Here is a 21,497-nt window from a genome sequence, read left to right on the forward strand (position 1 = left end):
CGCTTCACACCCATGGGCGCCGCCATGTTTACGGCACTTCCGTACGTCTCCGTTCCTCTTGCGCATGCGCAATACACCCATGGGCGCCGCCATGCGTGCCGGCGCTGCCGTACGCGTTCGCCAGGCCGCGCCCGGAAGCGCTGAACGGGCCCGGACCGGAGCCGGGAGCCTCCGGGATCCCCCCCGGTAACCCCGGACCGGAGCCGGGCCCCCCCACCCCATTTCCCCCCAGAACCCCCCGGTAATCCCGGACCGGAGCCGGGATCCCCTCCCAGGATCCTCCCGGTAACCCCGGACCAGGCCCGAGACCTCCCCCGGTAACACCGGGACCCCTCCATCCTCCCGGATCCCCCGTTATCCTCCCGATATTCCTGGAATTTTTCTGGGATTTAACCCCAAAATTCCGAAAAATCCTGGATTTTTTTTCTGCGATTTAACCCCCAAATTTCCCGGAATTTTTCTGGGATTTAATTCCCATTATCCCCCCCCAAATTCCCGAATTTCTCCCGGGATTTAACCCCCCCCCCCCCCCCGCCCCCAATCCCGTCGATATTCCCGGAATTCCACCGGAATTTAAACCCCAAAAATTCCCGGAATTCTGGATTTTTACCCCTCCAGTCCCTCCAAATTCCTTAAAATTCTCAAAATTTTACTGGGATTTAACCCTCAAAATTCCCTCAGGATTTAACTCCTCCGTCCCCTCATTTCTCCCAATTTTTTCCCCCATTTTTTCCCCAAAGTTCCAAAATTCCTTGAGGATTTGACTTCTCAATTCCCAGATTTTTTCCCAGTATTTTCCCTCCTATTTACCCCATTTTCTCTCCTATTTTCTCTAATATTTTTCCCCAATTTTCTCCCATTCTTTCCCATTTTCCCCTCCTTTTTTCCCTAATATTTCCCCATTTTTTCCCAATTTTTCTCCTTTTTCTCTCCATTTCTCCCCCATTCTTTCCCATTTTCCCCTCCTATTTTCCTTCCTATTTTTCCTAATATTTTCCCCTTCCCCCCCCCATTTTTTATCTTTTTTTTCCTCAATTTTTTCCCTTTTCTCCCCCATTTTCCCCTCCTATTTTCCCCATTTTCCCTGCTATTTTCTCTCCTTTTTTTCTCCCTTATTTTCCCCATTTTCCCTCTTATTTTCCCTATTTCCCCCATTCTTTCCCTCCTATTTCCCCTAATATTTTCCCCTTTTTTCCCCCTATTTCCCCCATTTCCCCTCCTAGTTCCCCCTCTATTTTCCCAATTTCCCCCCCAATTTTTTCCCCATTTTTCCTCCTATTTCCCCATTTTCCCTCCTAGTTTTCCCTATTATTTCCCCCATTTCCCCTAATATTTTCCCCCATTCTTTCCCATTTTTCCCTCCTATTTTCCCCATTTTCCCTCCTAATTTTCCCCATTATTTCCCTCTATTTTCCTAATATTTTCCCCATTTCCCCCCAATTTTCCTCCTTTTCCCCTCCTATTTCCCCCCCATTTCCCCTCCTAGTTCCTCCTCTATTTTCCCAATTTTCCCCTCAATTTTTTGCCCATTTCCCCCATTTCCCCTCTTATTTTCCCTCTTATTTTCCCTAATATTTTTTTCCTCCTATTTCCCCATTTTCCCTCCTATTTTCCCCAGTATTTCCCCCATTTTCTCCATTATTTCCCCTAATATTTCCCCTCACATTTCCCTATTTTTTCCTCCTATTTCCCCATTCCCCATCTATTTTCCTTAATTTTTCCCCCATTATTTTTGCAATTTTTTCTTCTTTTTTCCCTCGTTTTTTTCCATTTTCCTCCCTCCTTTTTTCCCCATTTCCCCATCTATTTTCCCTAATTTTTTCCCCATTTTCCCTCCTATTTTCGCTATTTTTTCCCCCATTTCCCCCCAATTTTCCCCCCATTTTCTCTCCTAGTTTTCCCCATTCTTTCCCATTTCCCCCTCCTATTTTCCCCATTTTTCCCTAATATTTCCCCCATTTTTTCCTCCTATTTCCCCATTTTCCCTCCTATTCTCCCTAATATTTCCCCCATTTCCCCCTAATATTTTCCCTCACATTTCCCTATTTTTTTCCTTCTATTTCCCCATTCCCCATCTATTTTCTTTAATTTTTTTCCCCATTATTTTTCCAAATTTTTCCTTTTTTTTTCTCATTTTTCCCCCCTCCTATTTCCTCCATTTTCCCCCATCCCCCCCCATTTTTTCCCGCGGATTCCCCCATTTTTCCCGCCATTTCCATGGAATCCCAGTGCGATTACTCCATGTACTTCCCGGCCGTGCCTTTCCCGCCGCGGGAATTTTTGGCGGGAGAATCCTCGGGGTACCGCGCGCTGCCGCGCCGCAACCACCTGTACCTGGGCGAGACGGTGCGCTTCCTGCTGGTGCTGCGCAAGATCCCCGCCAATCCCGACAGGAACCCCGACAATCCCGACAGGAACCCCGACAGGAACCCCGACAGGATCCCCGACAGGAATCCCGACAGAAATCCCGCCAATTCCGACAGGAATCCCGCCAATCCCGACAGGAACCTCGACAGAAATCCCGCCAATCCCGACAGGAATCCCGATAGAAACCCCGCCAATCCCGACAGAAATCCCGACAGAACTCCCGCCAATCCCGACGGGAACCCCGCCAACCCCCAAGCGATTCCCGCCAACCCCACCAGAAGCCCCGCCCACTCCTCCCGAAGCCACGCCCCCTCGGGGCATTTCCCGGGAAAAACGCCGTGGGCTCAGCTCGCCGCCTCGCTCTCCGCCCTCGCCACCGTCACCAGCGGCGACAGCCGCGCCCGCCACGAGGAGGGGCCCGATCCCGGCGATTTCGGGGAGGATCCCGCCGATTTCGGGGATGCCGACGATTCCCGGGAGCCGCCGCCGCTCTTCCGGGAGTGCCGCGCGCTCCTCACGCACTCACGGGGCCCCGCGGGCAGCGCCGGGGCCGGGGTGAGAACGGCGGAACCTTCTGGAATTTTGGGCTCCTTCGAGTGGGTGGGGAGGTTCCGCTTTTCCTGGGATTTTCCTTGTCTTTCCCATTTTTTCTCCATTTTCCCTTTTTTTTCTTATTTTCCCCAATTTTTTCCTGGTTTTCCCCATTTTCCCCCATTTTTCCCATTTTTTTCCCGTTTTCTCCCCATTTTCCCAGCTCCCCATGGATGACCCCATCATCTCTCAGGATGAGGTCATTTCCCCATGGATTTTCCCCCATTTTTCCCCATTTATCCCCCATTTCCCCCCTATTTTTTCCCATTTTTCCCCATTTATTCCTCATTTTCCCCATTTTTCCCCATTTTTCCCAATTTCCGGGTTTTTCTCCCCATTCCCAGCTCCCTGTGGACGATCCCATCATCTCTCAGGACGAGGTCATTTTCCCCCTCACCGTGGCCCTGGACCGGCTCCCGCCCGGCACCGCCAAGGCCAAGGTGGGGACACCTGGGGACACTTGGGGACATTTGGGGACACCTCGGGGACATTGGGGGGACCTTGGGGACACCCAGGGGACACTGGGAATGGGATAGGGAGGGGCTCTGGGGACACTTTAGGGACACTTGGGGACACTTTGGCAACATTTGGGGACATTGGGGGGACCTTGGGGACACTGGGAATGGGATGGGGAGGGGCTCTGGGGACACTTTGGGGACACTTTGGCAACATTTGGGGACATTGGCGGTAGCCTGGAGATACCTTGGGGACATTTGGGGACCTTGGGGACACCTTGGGGACATTGGGAATGGGATGGGGAGGGACCTTGGGGACAATTTGGGGACACCTCGGGGACATTTGGGGACAATTTGGGGGGACCTTGGGGACACTGGGAATGGGATGGGGAGGGACCTTGGGGACACTTTGGGGACAATTCTGGACACACCCAGGGGACACTGGGAATGGGATGGGGAGGGACTTTGGGGACACCTTGGGGACAATTTGGGGGTAATTTGGGGACACTTTGGGGACATTGGGGGGACCCTGGAGACACCCAGGGGACATCGGGAATGGGATGGGGAGGGACCTTGGGGACACCTTGGGATGGGGAGGGGACAGCACGGTGACCTTGGGGACACTTTGGTGGCACTGGGGATGGGGAGGGGACAGCGTGGTGACCTTGGGGACACTTTGGTGGCACTGGGGATGGGGAGGGACCTTGGGGACACTGTGGTGACCTTGGGGACACTTTGGTGGCACTGGGGATGGGGAGGGACTTTGGGGACACTTTGGTGGCACTGGGGATGGGGAGGGGACAGCACGGTGACCTTGGGGACGCTTTGGTGGCATTGGGGATGGGGTGGGACCTTGGGGACACTTTGGTGGCACTGGGGATGGGGAGGGACCTTGGGGACACTTTGGTGACACTGGGGACGGGGTGGGACCTCGGGGCGCTTTGGTGACGCCGCGGTGTCCCCTTGTTGTCCCCAGATCGTGGTGACCGTGTGGCAGCGGGACACAGAGCCCCCGGAGCTGCAGGAGGGGACAGGGCCAGGCCAGGGGACAGGGACGGGGACAGGGACAGGGACAGGGACGGGGACAGGGCCAGGGGGGTACCTGAGGCTGCTCCAGGGCCGCGCCCCCGGCCAGGTGTTCCGGCAGCAGCACGGCGCCTTCAAGGCACAAGGTGAGGTCCCCAAGTGTCCCCAGAGTGTCACCTCCCCTCCCCTGGTGTCCCCAAGTGTCCCCTGAGTGTCCCCAAGTGTCCCCAAGTGTCCCCTCCCCAGTGGTGCCACCCCCAGGTGTCCCCTCAGTGCCACCCAGGGTGTCCCTGTGGAGCCTTCGAGGCACAAGGTGAAGTCCCCAAGTGTCCCCAATGTGTCACCTCCCCTCCCCTGGTGTCCCCAAGTGTCCCCTCAGTGTCCCCAAGTGTCCCCTCCCCAGTGGTGCCACCCCCAGGTGTCCCCTCAGTGCCACCCCAGGTGTTCCGGCAGCAGCACGGCGCCTTCAAGGCACAAGGTGAGGTCCCCAAGTGTCCCCAGAGTGTCACCTCCCCTCTCCTGGTGTCCCCTGAGTGTCCACTCAGTGTCCCCAAGTGTCCCCTCCCCAGCGGTGCCACCCCCAGATGTCCCCTCAGTGCCACCCAGGGTGTCCTTGTGGAGCCTTCAAGGCACAAGGTGAGGTCCCCAAGTGTCCCCAAATTGTCACCACCCCTCTCCTGGTGTCCCCAAGTGTCCCCTGAGTGTCCCCAAGTGTCCCCTCCCCAGTGCTGCCACCCCCAGGTGTCCCCTCAGTGCCACCCAAGGTGTCCTTGTGGAGCCTTCAAGGCACAAGGTGAGGTCCCCAAGTGTCCCCAAATTGTCACCTCCCCTCCCCTAGTGTCCCCAAGTGTCCCCAAATTGTCACCTCCCCCCCTCTAGTGTTCCCTCCCCAGTGGTGCCACCCCCAGGTGTCCCCTCAGTGCCACCCCAGGTGTCCCCACGGAGCATTCCAGGCAGGAAGTAAGGTCCCCAAATGTCCCCAGATGTCCCCAAGTGTCACCTCCCCCCCTCTGCTGTCCCCAGGTGTCCCAACCCCCCCCAAGGACCGACAGGGATTGTCCCCAACCCCGACTTGGGGACACTTTTGGTGCCACCAAGGCAGGACAAGGCCCCTTGGCCCAGCCTGGTGGCCCTCGATTGTTGTCCCCAAGGCCACCCCAAGTGTCCCCAAGGCCACGCTGGTGTCCCTGAGTGTCCCAAACCCCTCAGTGACCCCCAAGGATTGTCCCCAACCCCGACTTGGGGACACTTCTGGTGCCACCGAGGCGGGACAAGACTCCTCATCCCAGCCTGGTGGCCCTCGACTGTTGTCCCCAAGTGTCCCCTGGTGTCCCCAAGTGTCCCCTGCTGGTGTCCCCACAGTGTCCACGCTGCTGACGGTGCTGCCACCCCCCCGTGTCCGCTGCCGCCAGGTGACCGTGTCCGGCAAGTACCTGACCGTGCTCAAAGGTGACAGCTGGGGACAGCTGGGGACATTTGGGGACATCAGGGGGGTTGGGGACATCGGGGGGATTGGGGACATCTGGGGACATCAGGTGGTTGGGGACATCGGGGGGTTGGGGGGTTGGTGGGGTTTGGGGACTTTGTGGAGGGTTGGGGACATCTGGGGACATTTGGGGGGGTTGGGGACATTGGGGACATCAGGGGGTTGGGGGGTTGGTGACAGCTGGGGTTTGGGGACAAAGAGGGGGACAGGGTGGGGGGATAAAATGGGGGAGGGTCACCCCCAATGTCCCAAATGTCCCCAGTGCCCTGGATGTCCCCAATGTCCCCAGTTGTCCTTGTTGTCCCCAATCCTCGCAATGTCCCTGATGGTCCCCAATGTCCCCAATCCCCCCAATGTCCCCGATGTCCTCAATGATGTCCCCAATGTCCCCAGTGTCCCCAATGATGTCCCCAATGTCCCCACTGTCCCCAGTGCTGAATGGCAGCTCGCAGGAGGAGCTGTCCCTCTGGGACGTGCAGGTGTCCCCAGTGTCCCCAATCCCCAGTGTCCCCAATCCCCCCAGTGTCCCCAATCCCCCTGATGTCCCCAATCCCCTGGATGTCCCCAGTGTCCCCAATGTCCCCAGTGCCCTGGATGTCCCCAATCCCCTGGATGTCCCCAGTGTCCCCAATGTCCCCAACGTCCCCAATGCCCTGGATGTCCCCAATGTCCCCAAAGTCCCCAATGTCCCCTGTGCTGAATGGCAGTTCCCAGGAGGAGCTGTCCCTCTGGGACGTGCAGGTGCTGCCCAATGTCCCCAATCCCCAATGTCCCCAATGTCGCCTGTGTCCCCAATGTCCCCAATCCCCTGGATGTCCCCAATGCCCTGGATGTCCCCAATGTCCCCGATGTCCCCAATGTCCCCAATGCTGTCCCCAGTGCTGAATGGCAGTTCCCAGGAGGAGCTGTCCCTCTGGGACGTGCAGGTGCTCCCAATATCCCCAATCCCCGATGTCCCCAATCCCCCCAATGTCCCCAATCCCCCCGATGTCCCCAATCCCCTGGATGTCCCCAATGTCCCCTGTGTCCCCAGTGCTGAATGGCAGTTCCCAGGAGGAGCTGTCCCTCTGGGACGTGCAGGTGCTCCCCAATTTCAACGCCAGTTACCTGCCCGTGATGCCCGACGGCTCCGTGCTGCTGGTGGATGACGTCTGGTGAGCCTGGGGACACTTGGGGACACTTGGGGACAATGTAGGGGCACCTTGGGGACACCTCATACAGCCTGGGGACACCCTGGGGACAATGTGGGGATACCTGGGGGACACCATGGGGGCACCTGGGGGACAGCTGGGGACACTGTGGGGAGACCTGGGGGCACCTTGGGGACACTGTGGAGACCTTGGGGACAGTGTGGGGACCTTGGGGACACTGTGGTGACCTTGGGGGCAACGCTGTGACCTTGAGGACAATGTGGGGACCTTGGGGATAGTGTGGGGACCTTGGGGACACTGTGGAGACCTTGGGGACACTGTGGGGACCTTGGGGATAGTGTGGGGACCTTGGGGACAACGCTGTGACCTTGGGGACACTGTGGGGACCTTGGGGATAGTGTGGGGACCTTGGGGGCAACGCTGTGACCTTGGGGACACTGTGGGGACCTTGGGGACAGTGTGGGGACCTTGGGGACAACGCTGTGACCTTGGGGACACTGTGGGGACCTTGGGGACAGTGTGGGGACCTTGGGGACAACACTGTGACCTTGGGGACACTGTAGGGACCTTGGGGACACTGTGGGGACCTTGGGGACAGTGTGGGGACCTTGGGGATGCCATGAGGACCTTGGGGACAATGTGGAGACCTTGGGGACACTGTGGGAACCTTGGGGACAGTGTGGGAACTTTGGGGACAGTGTGGGGACCTTGGGGACAATGCTGTGACCTTTGGGACAATGTGGGGATCTTGGGGACACTGTGGGGACCTTGGGGATGCAACCTGTCCCCTGAATGTCCCCACTGTCCCCTGAGTGTCCCCTGAGCGTCCCCACTGTCCCCTGAGTGTCCCCACTGTCCCCTGAGTGTCCCCGCTGTCCCCGCAGCCACCACTCCGGCGAGGTGCCCGTGGGGGCGTTCTGCCGTGTCCCCGGGTGCCACTCGGGGTGGCCGTGTCCCCTCAGCGCCCTGGAGGAGCAGAACTTCCTGTTCCAGCTGCAGGCGCCCGAGCGGCCGCCCCGCGACGCCAAGGAGGTGAGGGGACACCTGGGGACACCTGGGGACACCTGGGGACACTTGGGGACAATGATCGAGGGCCATCGGGTTCAGCCAAGGGGACTCATCCTGCCTTGGTGGCACCAAAAGTGTCCCCAAGTTGGGGTTGGGGACATTTCTTGGGTGTATCTGGGCGGTTGGGGACACCTGGGTGGCCTTGGGGTCACCTGGGGACACTTGGGGACAGAGGTCGAGGGCCACCGGGCTCAGCCAAGGGGCCTTGTCCCGCCTTGGTGGTACCAAAAGTGTCCCCAAGTCGGGGTTGGGGACACCTAGGTGGCCTTGGGGACACCTGGGGACACCTGGGGACACTTGGGGACAATTATCGAGGGCCACCAGACTGGGCCAAGGGGCTTTGTCCCACCTTGGTGGCACCAAATTTGTCCCCAAGTTGAGTTTGGGGACAATTCTTGGTGTTTGGGGGGTTGGGGACACTTGGGAACACCCAGGTGGCCTTGGGGACACTTGGGGACAACAATCCAGGGCCACCAACCCCATCCAAGCCCCCCCAAGATGCCACCAACCCGCACTGGCCGTGCTGTCCCCAGGCTTGGTGACAATCCCCTCTGTCCCCGGTGGCCCTGGGGACGTTGGGGACACGGAGGCCAGCGCGGGTGGCACCGGGGTGACACCGGGTGACAGCGATGTCCCCACGCAGGGCCTGGAGGTGCCGCTGGTGGCCGTGGTCCGGTGGTCAACGCCGAAGCTGCCGTTCACCAACAGCATCGTCACCCACTACCGGTGAGTGTCACCTCAGTGTCACCTCGGTGTCACCTCGGTGTCCCCAGGGCCACTGGAACCTCCTGTGGTGCCACCACCTCCTTGTCACCTTGTTGTCACCTCATTGTCCCTCTGTCCCTGCATCCTCAGGAGGTTCCGTGGCTCCTTTCTGGACTTTCCCACGATGCTACCTCAATGTCCCCATGATGTCCCCATGATGTCCCCAAGCTCTCCAGACCCTCCTGGTGGCCTCTCCATGTGCCACCACCCCCTGTCCCCTCATTGTCCCCTCATTGTCCCAGTGCCACCGCATCCCCAGAGCTCTCTGGGCTTCCTTCAGAGGTGTTCCCGTGATGCCACCACCATGTCCCTGATGTCACCATGATGTCCCCAAGCCCTCCAGACCCTCCTGGTGGCCCCTCCATGTGCCACCACCCCCTGTCCCCTCATTGTCCCCTCATTGTCCCAGTGCCACCGCATCCCCAGAGCTCTCTGGGTCTTCCCTGGGGTTGTCCCCATGATCCCACCACCATGTCCCCGATGTCCCCATAATGTCCCCATGATGTCCCCAAGCCCTCCAGACCCTCCTGGTTGCCCAGAGCCACCTCTCCATGTGCCACCACCCCCTGTCCCCTCATTGTCCCAGTGCCACCACATCCCCAGAGCTCTCTGGGTCTTCTCTGGGCTTGTCACATGATGCTACCTCCATGTCCCCAATGTCCCCATAATGTCCCCATGATGTCCCCAAGCTCTCCAGACCCTCCTGGTGGCCTCTCCATGTGCCACCACCTCCTGTCCCCTCATTGTCCCAGTGCCACCGCATCCCCAGAGCTCTCTGGGCTTGTCACATGATGCCATCTCAATGTCCCCATGATGTCCCCATGATGTCCCTAAGCTCTCCAGACCCTCCTGGTGGCCCCTCAATGTGCCACCACCCCCTGTCCCTTCATTGTCCCCTCATTGTCCCAGTGCCACCACATCCCCAGAGCTCTCTGGCTCTTCCCTGGGGTTGTCCCCATGATGCCACCACCATGTCCCTGATGTCCCCATGATGTCCCCAAGCCCTCCAGACCCTCCTGGTGGCCCCTCCATGTGCCACCACCCCCTGTCCCCTCATTGTCCCCTCATTGTCCCAGTGCCACCACATCCCCAGAGCTCTCTGGGCTTCCTTCAGCAGTGTCCCCACAATGCCACCACCATGTCCCCAATGTCCCCATGATGTCCACATGATGTCCCCAAGTCCTCCAGACCCTTTTGGTGGCCCCTCCATGTGCCACCACCCCCTGTCCCTTCATTGTCCCCTCATTGTCCCAGTGCCACCACATCCCCAGAGCTCTCTGGGTCTTCTTTGGGCTTGTCACCTGATGTCCCCACGATGCCACCTCAATGTCCCCATGATGTCCCCATGATGTCCCCAAGCTCTCCAGACCCTCCTGGTGGCCCCTCCATGTGCCATCACCCCCTGTCCCCTCATTGTCCCAGTGCCACCACATCCTCAGAGCTCTCTGGGTCTTCTCTGGGCTTGTCACATGATGTCCCCACGATGCCACCTCAATGTCCCCGATGTCCCCATGATGTCCCCAAGCTCTCCAGACCTTCCTGGTGGCCCCTCCATGTGCCACCACCCCCTGTCCCCTCATTGTCCCAGTGCCACCGCATCCCCAGAGCTCTCTGGGTCTTCTCTGGGCTTGTCACACGATGCTGCCCCGATGTCCCCACAGTGTCCCCCCAATGTCCCCGCTGTCCCCTCAGGCTGCCGAGCATCCGGCTGGAGCGGCCGCGCTTTGTCATGACGGCCACCTGCGAGTCCCCGGTGGTGGCCCTGCAGCGCTTCACGGTCACCTACACCCTGCTCAACGACCTGCAGGACTTCCTGGCCGTCAGGCTGGTCTGGACACCTGAGGCCACCGCTGGTGGGGACACTTGGGGACACTTGGGGACATTGGGGGGATTGGGGACGCTTGGGATATTTGGGATATTGGGGGGGATTGGGGACATTTGGGGATGTTGGGGACCTGCAGGACTTCCTGGCCGTCAGGCTGGTCTGGACACCCGAGGCCACCGCCGGTGGGGACACTTGGGGACACTGGGGACACTTGGGGACATCAAGGACATTGGGGACACTGGGGACGTTTGGGATATTGGGGGGGATTGGGGACATTGGGGGGATTGGGGACATTGGGGACATTGGGGACCTGCAGGACTTCCTGGCCGTCAGGCTGGTCTGGACACCCGAGGCCACTTCCAGTGGGGACACTGGGGACACTTGGGGACATCAGGGGCATTGGGGATGTTGAGGACATTGGGGACATTTGAGGACACTGGGGACCTGCAGGACTTCCTGGCCGTCAGGCTGGTCTGGACCCCCAAGGCCACCGCTGGTGGGGACACTGGGGACATCAGGGGGATTGGGGACACTGGGGACATTGGGGACATCAGGGGGATTGGGGACATTGGGGACCTGCAGGACTTCCTGGCCATGAGGCTGGTCTGGACCCCCGAGGCCACCACCGGTGGGGACATTGGGGGATTGGGGACATTTGGGATGTTGGGGACATTGGTGGGGACCCCAAAAACGCTCCAAAAATAATCTCAAAATACCCCCAAAAAAACACTCCAAAAAAATTCCCCAAAATCCTAAAAAAAAACCCCAAAAAATTCCCCAAAAATTCCTGAAAAATTCCTGAAACTTTTCAACGTCCCTGGAACGTTCTGGAATTCCCAGGGAAGTCCAGTGGCTCTCTGGACTCTGTGGTGTGCCACGCCCCTGTCAATCCCATAAACCCCAAATTCCCAAATTATCCCCAAAACTCCCCCCCCCAAAAAAAAATCCCACTGTCCAAAATCCCCAAAAACTCCCCCAAAAATTTCCCAGAAAAATCCCCCCAAAAATTCCCCCAAAAAATCCCCCAAAAATTCCCCAAAAAATCCCCATAAATTCCCCCAAAAAATCCCCCCAAAAATTCCCCAAAAATCCCCCCAAAATTCCTACAAATCCCAGAAGCCCAAACCCCCCAAAAACACCCCAAAAAATCTCAGAAAACCCCAAAAAATGCTTAAAAAAAACCCCTAAAAATCCCTAAAAACCCCCCAAAATCCCCCAAAAAAACCCAAAAATCCCCCAAAAAACCCCAAAAATTCCCCAAAAAAACCCCAAAAACGCTTTAAAAAAAACCCTAAAAATCCCCCAAAAAACCCCCCAAATTCCCAAAAAAACCTAAAAAATTAAAAAAAACACCCCAAAAATTCCCAAAAAATTCCCAAAAAATCCCAAAAATTCCCCAAAAATCCCTAAACCCGCCCTGGAGCCGATGGAACGTTCTGGAACCCGCAGGGAAGTCGCGGGGCTCTCTGGACTCGGTGGTGTGCCACACCCCTGCCAATCCCATAAACCCCAAATCCCCAAATTATCCCCAAAATTCCCCCCCCCAAAAAAAATCCCACAGTCCAAAATCCCCAAAAATTCCCCAAAAAAATCCCCCAAAATTCCCCAAAAAAATCCCCAAAAACGCTTAAAAAAAACCCCTAAAAATCCCCCCAAAAAACCTAAAAAATTCAAAAAAACCCACCAAAAATTCCCCCAAAAAACCCCAAAAATCCAAAAAAACCCCCAAAAATCCCCCCCCAAAAAACCCCAAAAATTCCCCAAAAAAACCCCAAAAACGCTTTTAAAAAACCCCTTAAAATCCCCCCAAAAAACCCCAAAATTCCCAAAAAAACCTAAAAAATTAAAAAAAAACCCCCAAAATTCCCAAAAAAAACCCCCAAAAATTCCCAAAAAATTCCCAAAAGTCCCTAAACCCGCCCTGAGCCGATGGAACGTTCTGGAACCCGCAGGGAAGTCCCGTGGCTCTCTGGACTCGGTGGTGTGCCACACGCCGCTGACCAACCTGGGCTACTCCCGCAAGGGCAGCGCCCGCACCTTCCGCGTGGCCTTCCAGGCGCTGCGGGCCGGCCTCTTCGAGGTCAGTGCCACCCCCGTGTCACCTGTGTCACCTGTGTCACCTGTGCCACCCCTGTGTCACCTGTGCCACCCCAGTGCCACCCCTGTCCCCGTTATCCCCAGCGTTACCATTCCCAGTATCCCCAGTATCCCCGTTCCAGGTGCTGCGGGCCGGCCTCTTCGAGGTCAGTGCCACCCCTGTGTCACCTGTGTCACCTGTGCCACCCCTGTGTCACCTGTGCCACCCCAGTGTCACCTGTGCCAGCCCTGTCCCCGTTATCCCATTCCCAGTGTTCCCAGTATCCCCAGTATCCCCGTTCCAGGCGCTGCAGGCCGGCCTCTTCGAGGTCAGTGCCACCCCCGTGTCACCTGTGTCACCTGTGTCACCCCTGTGCCACCCCTGTGCCACCCCCTGTGTCACCTGTGCCACCCCAGTGCCACCCCTGTCCCCGTTATCCCCAGCGTTACCCATTCCCAGTGTTCCCAGTATCCCCAGTATCCCCGTTCCAGGCGCTGCGGGCCGGCCTCTTCGAGGTCAGTGCCACCCCCTGTGTCACCTGTGTCACCCCCTGTGTCACCTGTGCCACCCCCTGTGTCACCCATGCCAGCCCTGTCCCCGTTATCCCATTCCCAGTGTTCCCAGTATCCCCAGTATCCCCGTTCCAGGCGCTGCGGGCCGGCCTCTTCGAGGTCAGTGCCACCCCCTGTGTCACCTGTGTCACCTGTGCCACCCCTGTGCCACCTGTGCCACCCCTGTGTCACCTGTGCCACCCCAGTGCCAGCCCTGTCCCCGTTATCCCCAGCATTACCCATTCCCAGTGTTCCCAGTATCCCCAGTATCCCCGTTCCAGGCGCTGCGGGCCGGCCTCTTCGAGGTCAGTGCCACCCCCGTGTCACCTGTGTCACCCTCGGTGTCACCTGTGTCACCTGTGCCACCCCCTGTGCCACCCGTGCCAGCCCCGTCCCCGTTATCCCATTCCCAGTGTTCCCAGTTTCCCCAGTATCCCCATTCCAGTCCATTCCTGGTCACCAGTGCCCTCCCAGTAACTCCCAGTGCCCCCAAATCTCCTCCCAGTGCCCATCCCAGTCCCTCCCAGTGCTCCCAGTGCCCCAAAACCCCATCCCAGTAACTCCCAGTCCCTCCCACTAATTCCCAGTGGCTCCCAGTCCCCCAAGTGCGCCAAATATCCCCCAAACCTCCATCCCAGTGCCTCCCAGTCCCTCTCAGTGCCCTCCCAGTCCCTCCCAGTGCCCTCCCAGTCCCTCCCAGTAACTCCCAGTGCCCTCCCAGTAACTCCCAGTGCCCCCAGATTCCCTCCCAGTAGGTCCCAGTCCATCCCAGTGCCCCCAGAACTCCCTCACGGTCAGTGCCGGTAACTCCCAGTGCGCCAAAAACTCCTCCCGGTCCCTCCCAGTGCCCTCAAAGGCCCCTCCCAGTAACTCCCAGTTGCTCCCAGTGGCTCCCAGTGGCTCCCAGTCCCCCCCCAGTCCCCTCCCAGTGCCCCAAATCCCCCCCAAACCCCCATCCCAGTGCCCTCCCAGTCCCTCCCAGTGGCTCCCAGTGCCTCCCAGTCCCCTCCCAGTAACTCCCAGTGCCCCAAATCCTTATCTCAGTCCCTCCCAGTGCCCCGAATCCCCCCCAAACCTCCATCGCAGTGCCCTCCCAGTCCCTCCCAGTCCCTCCCAGTGTTTCCCAGTGCCTCCCAGTCCCTCCCAGTGACTCCCAGTGTGTCCCAGCTGTCTCAGCACATGAAGCTGAAGCTGCAGTTCACGGCCAGCGTGAGCAGTGCCCCGCCCGAGGCGCGCCCGCTGTCCCGCAAGAGCAGCCCCAGCTCCCCCAGTGCCTCCCAGTGCCTCCCAGTGCCCCCAAAACCCATCCCAGTAACTCCCAGTGCCCTCCCAGTAACTCCCAGTAACTCCCAGTGCCCCCAGTCCCTCCCAGTCCATCCCAGTGCCCCCAGAACTCCCTCCCGGTCAGTGCCGGTAACTCCCAGTGCGCCAAAAACTCCTCCCGGTCCCTCCAAGTGCCCCCAAAGGCCCCTCCCAGTAACTCCCAGTTGCTCCCAGTGGCTCCCAGTGCCTCCCAGTCCCCTCCCAGTTCCCTCCCAGTGCCCTCCAAGTAACTCCCAGTGCCCAAATCCTTATCCCAGTCCCTCCCAGTGCCCCGAATCCCCCCCAAACCCCCATCCCAGTCCCTCCCAGTGCCCTCCCAGTCCCTCCCAGTGCCTCCCAGTCCCTCCCAGTGGCTCCCAGTGACTCCCAGTGTGTCCCAGCTGTCGCAGCACATGAAGCTGAAGCTGCAGTTCACGGCCAGCGTGAGCAGTGCCCCGCCCGAGGCGCGCCCGCTGTCCCGCAAGAGCAGCCCCAGCTCCCCCAGTGCCTCCCAGTGCCTCCCAGTGCCCACAAAACCCATCCCAGTAACTCCCAGTGCCCTCCCAGTGACTCCCAGTTGTTCCCAGCTGTCGCAGCACATGAAGCTGAAGCTGCAGTTCACGGCCAGCGTGAGCAGTGCCCCGCCCGAGGCGCGCCCGCTGTCCCGCAAGAGCAGCCCCAGCTCCCCCAGTGCCTCCCAGTGCCTCCCAGTGCCTCCCAGTGCCTCCAAAACCCATCCCAGTAACTCCCAGTGCCCTCCCAGTACCTCCCAGTGCCCCCAGTCTCCCTCCCAGTAACTCCCAGTCCATCCCAGTGCCCCCAGAACTCCCTCCCGATCAGTGCCGGTAACTCCCAGTGCGCCAAAAACTCCTCGTGATCCCTCCCAGTGCCCCCTAAGGCTCCTCCCAGTAACTCCCAGTTGCTCCCAGTAACTCCCAGTTGCTACCAGTGGCTCCCAGTCCCCTCCCAGTGCCCAAAATCCTTATCCCAGTCCCTCCCAGTGCCCCGAATCCCCCCCAAACCTCCATCGCAGTCCCTCTCAGTGCCCTCCCAGTGCCTCCCAGTCCCTCCCAGTGTTTCCCAGTCCCTCCCAGTGGCTCCCAGTGACTCCCAGTGTGTCCCAGCTGTCGCAGCACATGAAGCTGAAGCTGCAGTTCACGGCCAGCGTGAGCAGTGCCCCGCCCGAGGTGCGCTCGCTGTCCCGCAAGAGCAGCCCCAGCTCCCCCCAGTGCCTTCCAGTGCCCACAAAACCCATCCCAGTAACTCCCAGTCCCTCCCAGTAACTCCCAGTGCCCCCAGATTCCCTCCCAGTCCATCCCAGTGCCCCCAGAACTCCCTCCCGGTCAGTGCTGGTAACTCCCAGTGCGCCAAAAACTCCTCCTGGTCCCTCCCAGTGCCCCCAAAAGCCCCTCCCAGTAACTCCCAGTAACTCCCAGTTGCTCCCACTTGCTCCCAGTCCCTCCCAGTCCCCTCCAGTTCCCCCCCAGTCCCCTCTCAGTGCCCCAAACCCTTATCTCAGTCCTTTCCAGTTCCCCGAATCCCCCCCAAACCCCCATCCTAGTGTCTCTCAGTGCCCTCCCAGTCCCTCCCAGTCCCTCCCAGTGTTTCCCAGTGGCTCCCAGTGGCTCCCAGTGACTCCCAGTGTGTCCCAGCTGTCGCAGCACATGAAGCTGAAGCTGCAGTTCACGGCCAGCGTGAGCAGTGCCCCGCCCGAGGCGCGCCCGCTGTCCCGCAAGAGCAGCCCCAGCTCCCCGGCCGTGCGCGAGCTCGTGGCCGGCCTGGGCCGCTCCCAGTCCTTCTCCCACCAGCAGCCGGCCCGCAGCCACCTCATGAGGTACTGGGAGCACTGGGAGGGCACTGGGAGGGGGCTGGGAGGGAGTGGGAGGGGACTGGGAGGGACTAGGATGTGGTTTGGGGGGGGATTCAGGGCACTGGGAGTTACTGGGAGGGCACTGGGAGGGTCTAGGATGTGGTTTGGGGGGGATTCAGGGCACTGGGAGTTACTGGGAGGGACTAGGATGTGGTTTGGGGGGGATTCAGGGCACTGGGAGTTACTGGGAGGGGACTGGGAGGGAGTTTGGGGGATATTCGGGGCACTGGGAGGGACTGAGATAAGGATTTGGGGCACTGGGAGTTACTGGGAGGGACTGGGAGCAACTGGGAGTTACTGGGAGCACCTGGGAGTTACTGGGAGGGGCCTTTGAGGGCACTGGGAGGGACCGGGAGGAGTTTTTGGGGCACTGGGAGTTACCGGCACTGACCGGGAGGGAGTTCTGGGGGCACTGGGATGGACTGGGAGGGACTGGGAGCGAATCTGGGGGCACTGGGAGTTACTGGGAGGGACTGGGAGGGCACTGGGATGTGGTTTGGGGGGGATGCAGGGCACTGGGAGTTACTGGGAGGGCACTGGGAGGGACTAGGATGTGGTTTGGGGGGGATTCAGGGCACTGGGAGTTACTGGGAGGGGACTGGGAGGGAGTTTGGGGGATATTCGGAGCACTGGGAGGGACTGAGAAAAGGATTTGGGGCACTGGGGGTTACTGGGAGGGCACTGGGAGGGACTAGGATGTGGTTTGGGGGGGATTCAGGGCACTGGGAGTTACTGGGAGGGGACTGGGAGGGACTAGGATGTGGTTTGGGGGGGATTCAGGGCACTGGGAGTTACTGGGAGGGCACTGGGAGGGACTAGGATGTGGTTTGGGGGGGTTCAGGGCACTGGGATTTACTGGGAGGGACTGGGATGTGGTTTGGGGGGGATTCGGGGCACTGGGAGTTACTGGGAGGGGACTGGGAGGGAGTTTGGGGGATATTCGGGGCACTGGGAGGGACTGAGATAAGGATTTGGGGCACTGGGAGGGACTGGGAGCAACTGGGAGTTACTGGGAGCACCTGGGAGTTACTGGGAGGGCACTGGGAGGGACTGGGATGTGGTTTGGGGGGGATTCAGGGCACTGGGGGTTACTGGGAGGGCACTGGGAGGGACTAGGATGTGGTTTGGGGGGGATTCAGGGCACTGGGAGTTACTGGGAGTTACTGGGAGGGACTAGGATGTGGTTTGGGGGGGATTCAGGGCACTGGGAGTTACTGGGAGGGGACTGGGAGGGAGTTTGGGGGATATTCGGGGCACTGGGAGTTACTGAGGAAAGGATTTGGGGCACTGGGGGTTACTGGGAGGGCACTGGGAGGGACTAGGATGTGGTTTGGGGGGGATTCAGGGCACTGGGAGTTACTGGGAGGGCACTGGGAGGGACTAGGATGTGGTTTGGGGGGGATTCAGGGCACTGGGAGTTACTGGGAGGGGACTGGGAGGGTCTAGGATGTGGTTTGGGGGGGATTCGGGGCACTGGGAGTTACTGGGAGGGGACTGGAGGGACTAGGATGTGGTTTGGGGGGGCTTCAGGGCACTGGGAGTTACTGGGAGGGGACTGGGAGGGAGTTTGGGGGATATTCGGGGCACTGGGAGGGACTGAGGAAAGGATTTGGGGCACTGGGGGTTACTGGGAGGGCACTGGGAGGGACTAGGATGTGGTTTGGGGGGGATTCAGGGCACTGGGAGTTACTGGGAGGGCACTGGGAGGGACTAGGATGTGGTTTGGGGGGGGTTCAGGGCACTGGGATTTACTGGGAGGGACTGGGATGTGGTTTGGGGGGGATTCGGGGCACTGGGAGGGACTGGGAGGGACTGGGAGGGACTAGGATGTGGTTTGGGGGGGATTCAGGGCACTGGGAGTTACTGGGAGGGACTAGGATGTGGTTTGGGGGGATTCAGGGCACTGGGAGTTACTGGGAGGGCACTGGGAGGGAGTTTGGGGGATATTCGGGGCACTGGGAGGGACTGAGGAAAGGATTTGGGGCACTGGGGGTTACTGGGAAGGACTGGGAGTTACTGGGAGGGGGCTTTGGGGGCACTGGGAGGGACTGGGATGGGGTTTGGGGGGTGTTCAGGGCACTGGGAGGGACTGGGATAAGGATTTGGGACACTGGGAGTTACTGGGAGCAACTGGGAGGGACTGGGATGGAGGTTTGGGGGGGATTCAGGGCACTGGGGCGGACTGGGATAAGGATTTGGGGCACTGGGAGTTACTGGGAGGGGACTGGGAGGGAGTTTGGGGGGGGATTTGGGGCACTGGGAGGGACTGGGAGCAACTGGGAGTTACTGGGAGGGGCCTTTGAGGGCACTGGGAGGGACCGGGAGGAGTTTTTGGGGCACTGGGGTCACACTGGGGGTGACACGGGGACACAGTAACTGACACAGGGATGCTGTAGGTGACACAGGTGACACTGAGGTGACACAGGTGTCCCTGTCCCAGGTCCGGCAGTGTCATGGAGCACAGGGCCATCACCCCGGGGTGACAGTGACACTATAGCTGACACAGTGACACTATAGCTGACACAGGGACACTGTAGGTGACACAGGGACGCTGTAGGTGACTCTGGGATGCTGTAGGTGACACAGGTGACACTGCTGTCCCTGTCCCAGGTCTGGCAGTGTGATGGAGCGCAGGGCCATCACCCTGGGGTGACAGAGGTGACACTGGGGGTGACACAGGGACGCTGTAGCTGACACAGGGACACTGTAGGTGACACAGGTGACACTGAGGTGACACAGGTGTCCCTGTCCCAGGTCTGGCAGCGTGATGGAGCGCAGGGCCATCACCCCGGGGTGACAGTGGTGACACTGTAGGTGACACAGGTGACACTGAGGTGACACAGGTGACACAGAGGTGACACAGGTGTCCCTGTCCCCAGGTCTGGCAGCGTCATGGAGCGCAGGGCCATCACCCCGGGGTGACAGTGGGGGTGACATGGTGACACTGTAGGTCACTCGGGGATGCTGTAGGTGACACTGAGGTGACACAGGTGACACTGCTGTCCCTGTCCCAGGTCTGGCAGTGTGATGGAGCGCAGGGCCATCAGCCCCCCCGTGGGGTCCCCCGTGGGCTGTCCCCTGTACCTGCCCGCGGGTGACAGTGGTGACACTGTAGGTGACTCGGGGACGCTGTAGGTGACACTGAGGTGACATTGCTGTCCCCAGGTCTGGCAGTGTGATGGAGCGCAGGGCCATCACCCCGGGGTGACAGTGGTGACACTGTAGGTGACACAGGGATGTTGTAGCTGACACGGGGACACTGTAGGTGACACAGGTGACACTGAGGTGACACTGAGGTGACACTGAGGTGACATTGCTGTCCCCAGGTCTGGCGGTGTGATGGAGCACAGGGCCATCACCCCGGGGTGACAGTGGTGACACTGTAGGTGACACAGGGATGTTGTAGCTGACACGGGGACACTGTAGGTGACACAGGTGACACAGAGGTGACACTGAGGTGACACTGAGGTGACACTGAGGTGACATTGCTGTCCCCAGGTCTGGCAGTGTGATGGAGCGCAGGGCCATCACGCCCCCCGTGGGGTCCCCCGTGGGCCGTCCCCTGTACCTGCCTGCAGGTGACAGTGGTGACACTGTAGGTGACACAGAGACACTGTAGGTGACACTGAGGTGACACAGGTGACACTGAGGTGACACAGGTGTCCCTGTCCCAGGTCTGGCAGTGTGATGGAGCGCAGGGCCATCACCCCCCCCGTGGGGTCCCCCGTGGGCCGTCCCCTGTACCTGCCCGCAGGTGACAAAGCCGTGCTGGCCCTGGACAAGATCGCCAAGAGGGAGTGCAAGGTGCTGGTGGTGCCACCCGTCAAGTGACAGCGGGGACAGCGGGGGACAGCGGGGGGGACAATGAGGAGACAGCGTGGGGACAGTGGGGGGACAGCATGGGGACAATGGGGGGACAGCGTGGGGACAGCGAGGGGACAATGGGGGGACAGCGTGGGGACAATGGGGGGACAACAGGGGGGGACAATGGGGGGACAGCGGGGGGACAGCGAGGGGACAATGGGGGGACAATGAGGGGACAGCATGGGGACAATGGGGGGACAGCGAGGGACAGCGGGGGGACAACGGGGGGACAGCGAGGGGACAATGGGGGACAGCAGGGGGACAATGAGGGGACAATGGGGGGACAGGGAGGGGACAATGAGGGGACAGCGGGGGGACAATGGGGGGACAGCGGGGGACAGCGAGGGGACAATGAGGGGACAATGGGGGACAGCGTGGGGGCAAGGAGGGGACAACGGGGGGACATCAACAGGACAGCGTGGGGACAATGAGGGGACAGTGTGGGGACAGTGAGAGGACATCAACGGGACAGTGGGGGACAGTGTGGGGACAATGGAGGGACAGCAGGGGGACAGCAGGGGACATCCTGGGGACACTGTTGGGACAGCAGTGGGGTGGCACAGACAGCGCTGGGACACTGTGGGGACAGTTTGGGGACATCGTGGGGACATTGCCAGAGTGGCAGGGATGGCTCTGGGACAATGGGGACAAGGCCACCCCCAGTGTCCCCAGAGCTTCAGGGCCACTTCCAGGACCTTGGGGACACTGGGGACAGGGACCAAGGGGACAGGGCCACCACCCCCAGTGCCACCTTCAGGACCCTGGGGACAGGGGCCACCCCCGGTGTCCCCACTGGGACAGGGACGGGGACCAAGGGGACAGGGCCACCCCCAGAGCCTTGGGGACACTTTGGGGACAATGGGGGAGGGGGGGGTCACTGCCACGTGCCATGGAGGGGACCTTGGGGACACCTTGGGGACACGGCCTGGAGCTGTGCCCGGGATTTTGGGGACATTTGGGGACATCGGCGCAGTGTCCCCAAGCCAAAGCTGGGGGGGGGGGGGGGAGGAGCCTGCAGTGCCACCCCCGGGGTTGGGGACATTGGGGACAAGGGTGGCACCTCTGTCCCTGTTATTTATTGCCAATAAAGAGACCTGGA

General features: G+C 60.0%; 1 protein-coding gene across 2 annotated transcripts; it reads left to right on the forward strand.

The window, feature by feature from the left end:
- Nucleotides 1-273: 273 nt before the first annotated feature.
- Nucleotides 274-20,399, forward strand: TRAPPC14 (trafficking protein particle complex subunit 14). Of its 2 annotated transcripts, XM_084224451.1 has the most exons (12): nucleotides 274-2,922; nucleotides 3,303-3,398; nucleotides 4,390-4,585; nucleotides 5,802-5,888; nucleotides 6,959-7,079; nucleotides 7,961-8,108; nucleotides 8,788-8,870; nucleotides 10,602-10,716; nucleotides 10,871-10,916; nucleotides 12,687-12,814; nucleotides 16,317-16,498; nucleotides 20,209-20,399. In XM_084224451.1, exons 1-12 carry the CDS (start codon nucleotides 2,218-2,220, stop codon nucleotides 20,363-20,365), a joined length of 2,064 nt encoding a protein of 687 aa, XP_084080577.1. In that variant the 5' UTR covers nucleotides 274-2,217; the 3' UTR covers nucleotides 20,366-20,399. The 2 variants fall into 2 exon arrangements, with proteins under 2 accessions (XP_084080577.1, XP_084080576.1); XM_084224450.1 differs by lacking the exons at nucleotides 10,871-10,916; nucleotides 16,317-16,498; nucleotides 20,209-20,399 and adding exons at nucleotides 14,530-14,858; nucleotides 15,708-15,926 and having other exon boundaries at nucleotides 10,602-10,762.
- Nucleotides 20,400-21,497: the final 1,098 nt, after the last annotated feature.

The sequence above is a fragment of the Fringilla coelebs genome, assembly GCF_963513975.1.
Source record: "Fringilla coelebs genome assembly, chromosome: 38".
Taxonomy (NCBI): domain Eukaryota; kingdom Metazoa; phylum Chordata; class Aves; order Passeriformes; family Fringillidae; genus Fringilla; species Fringilla coelebs.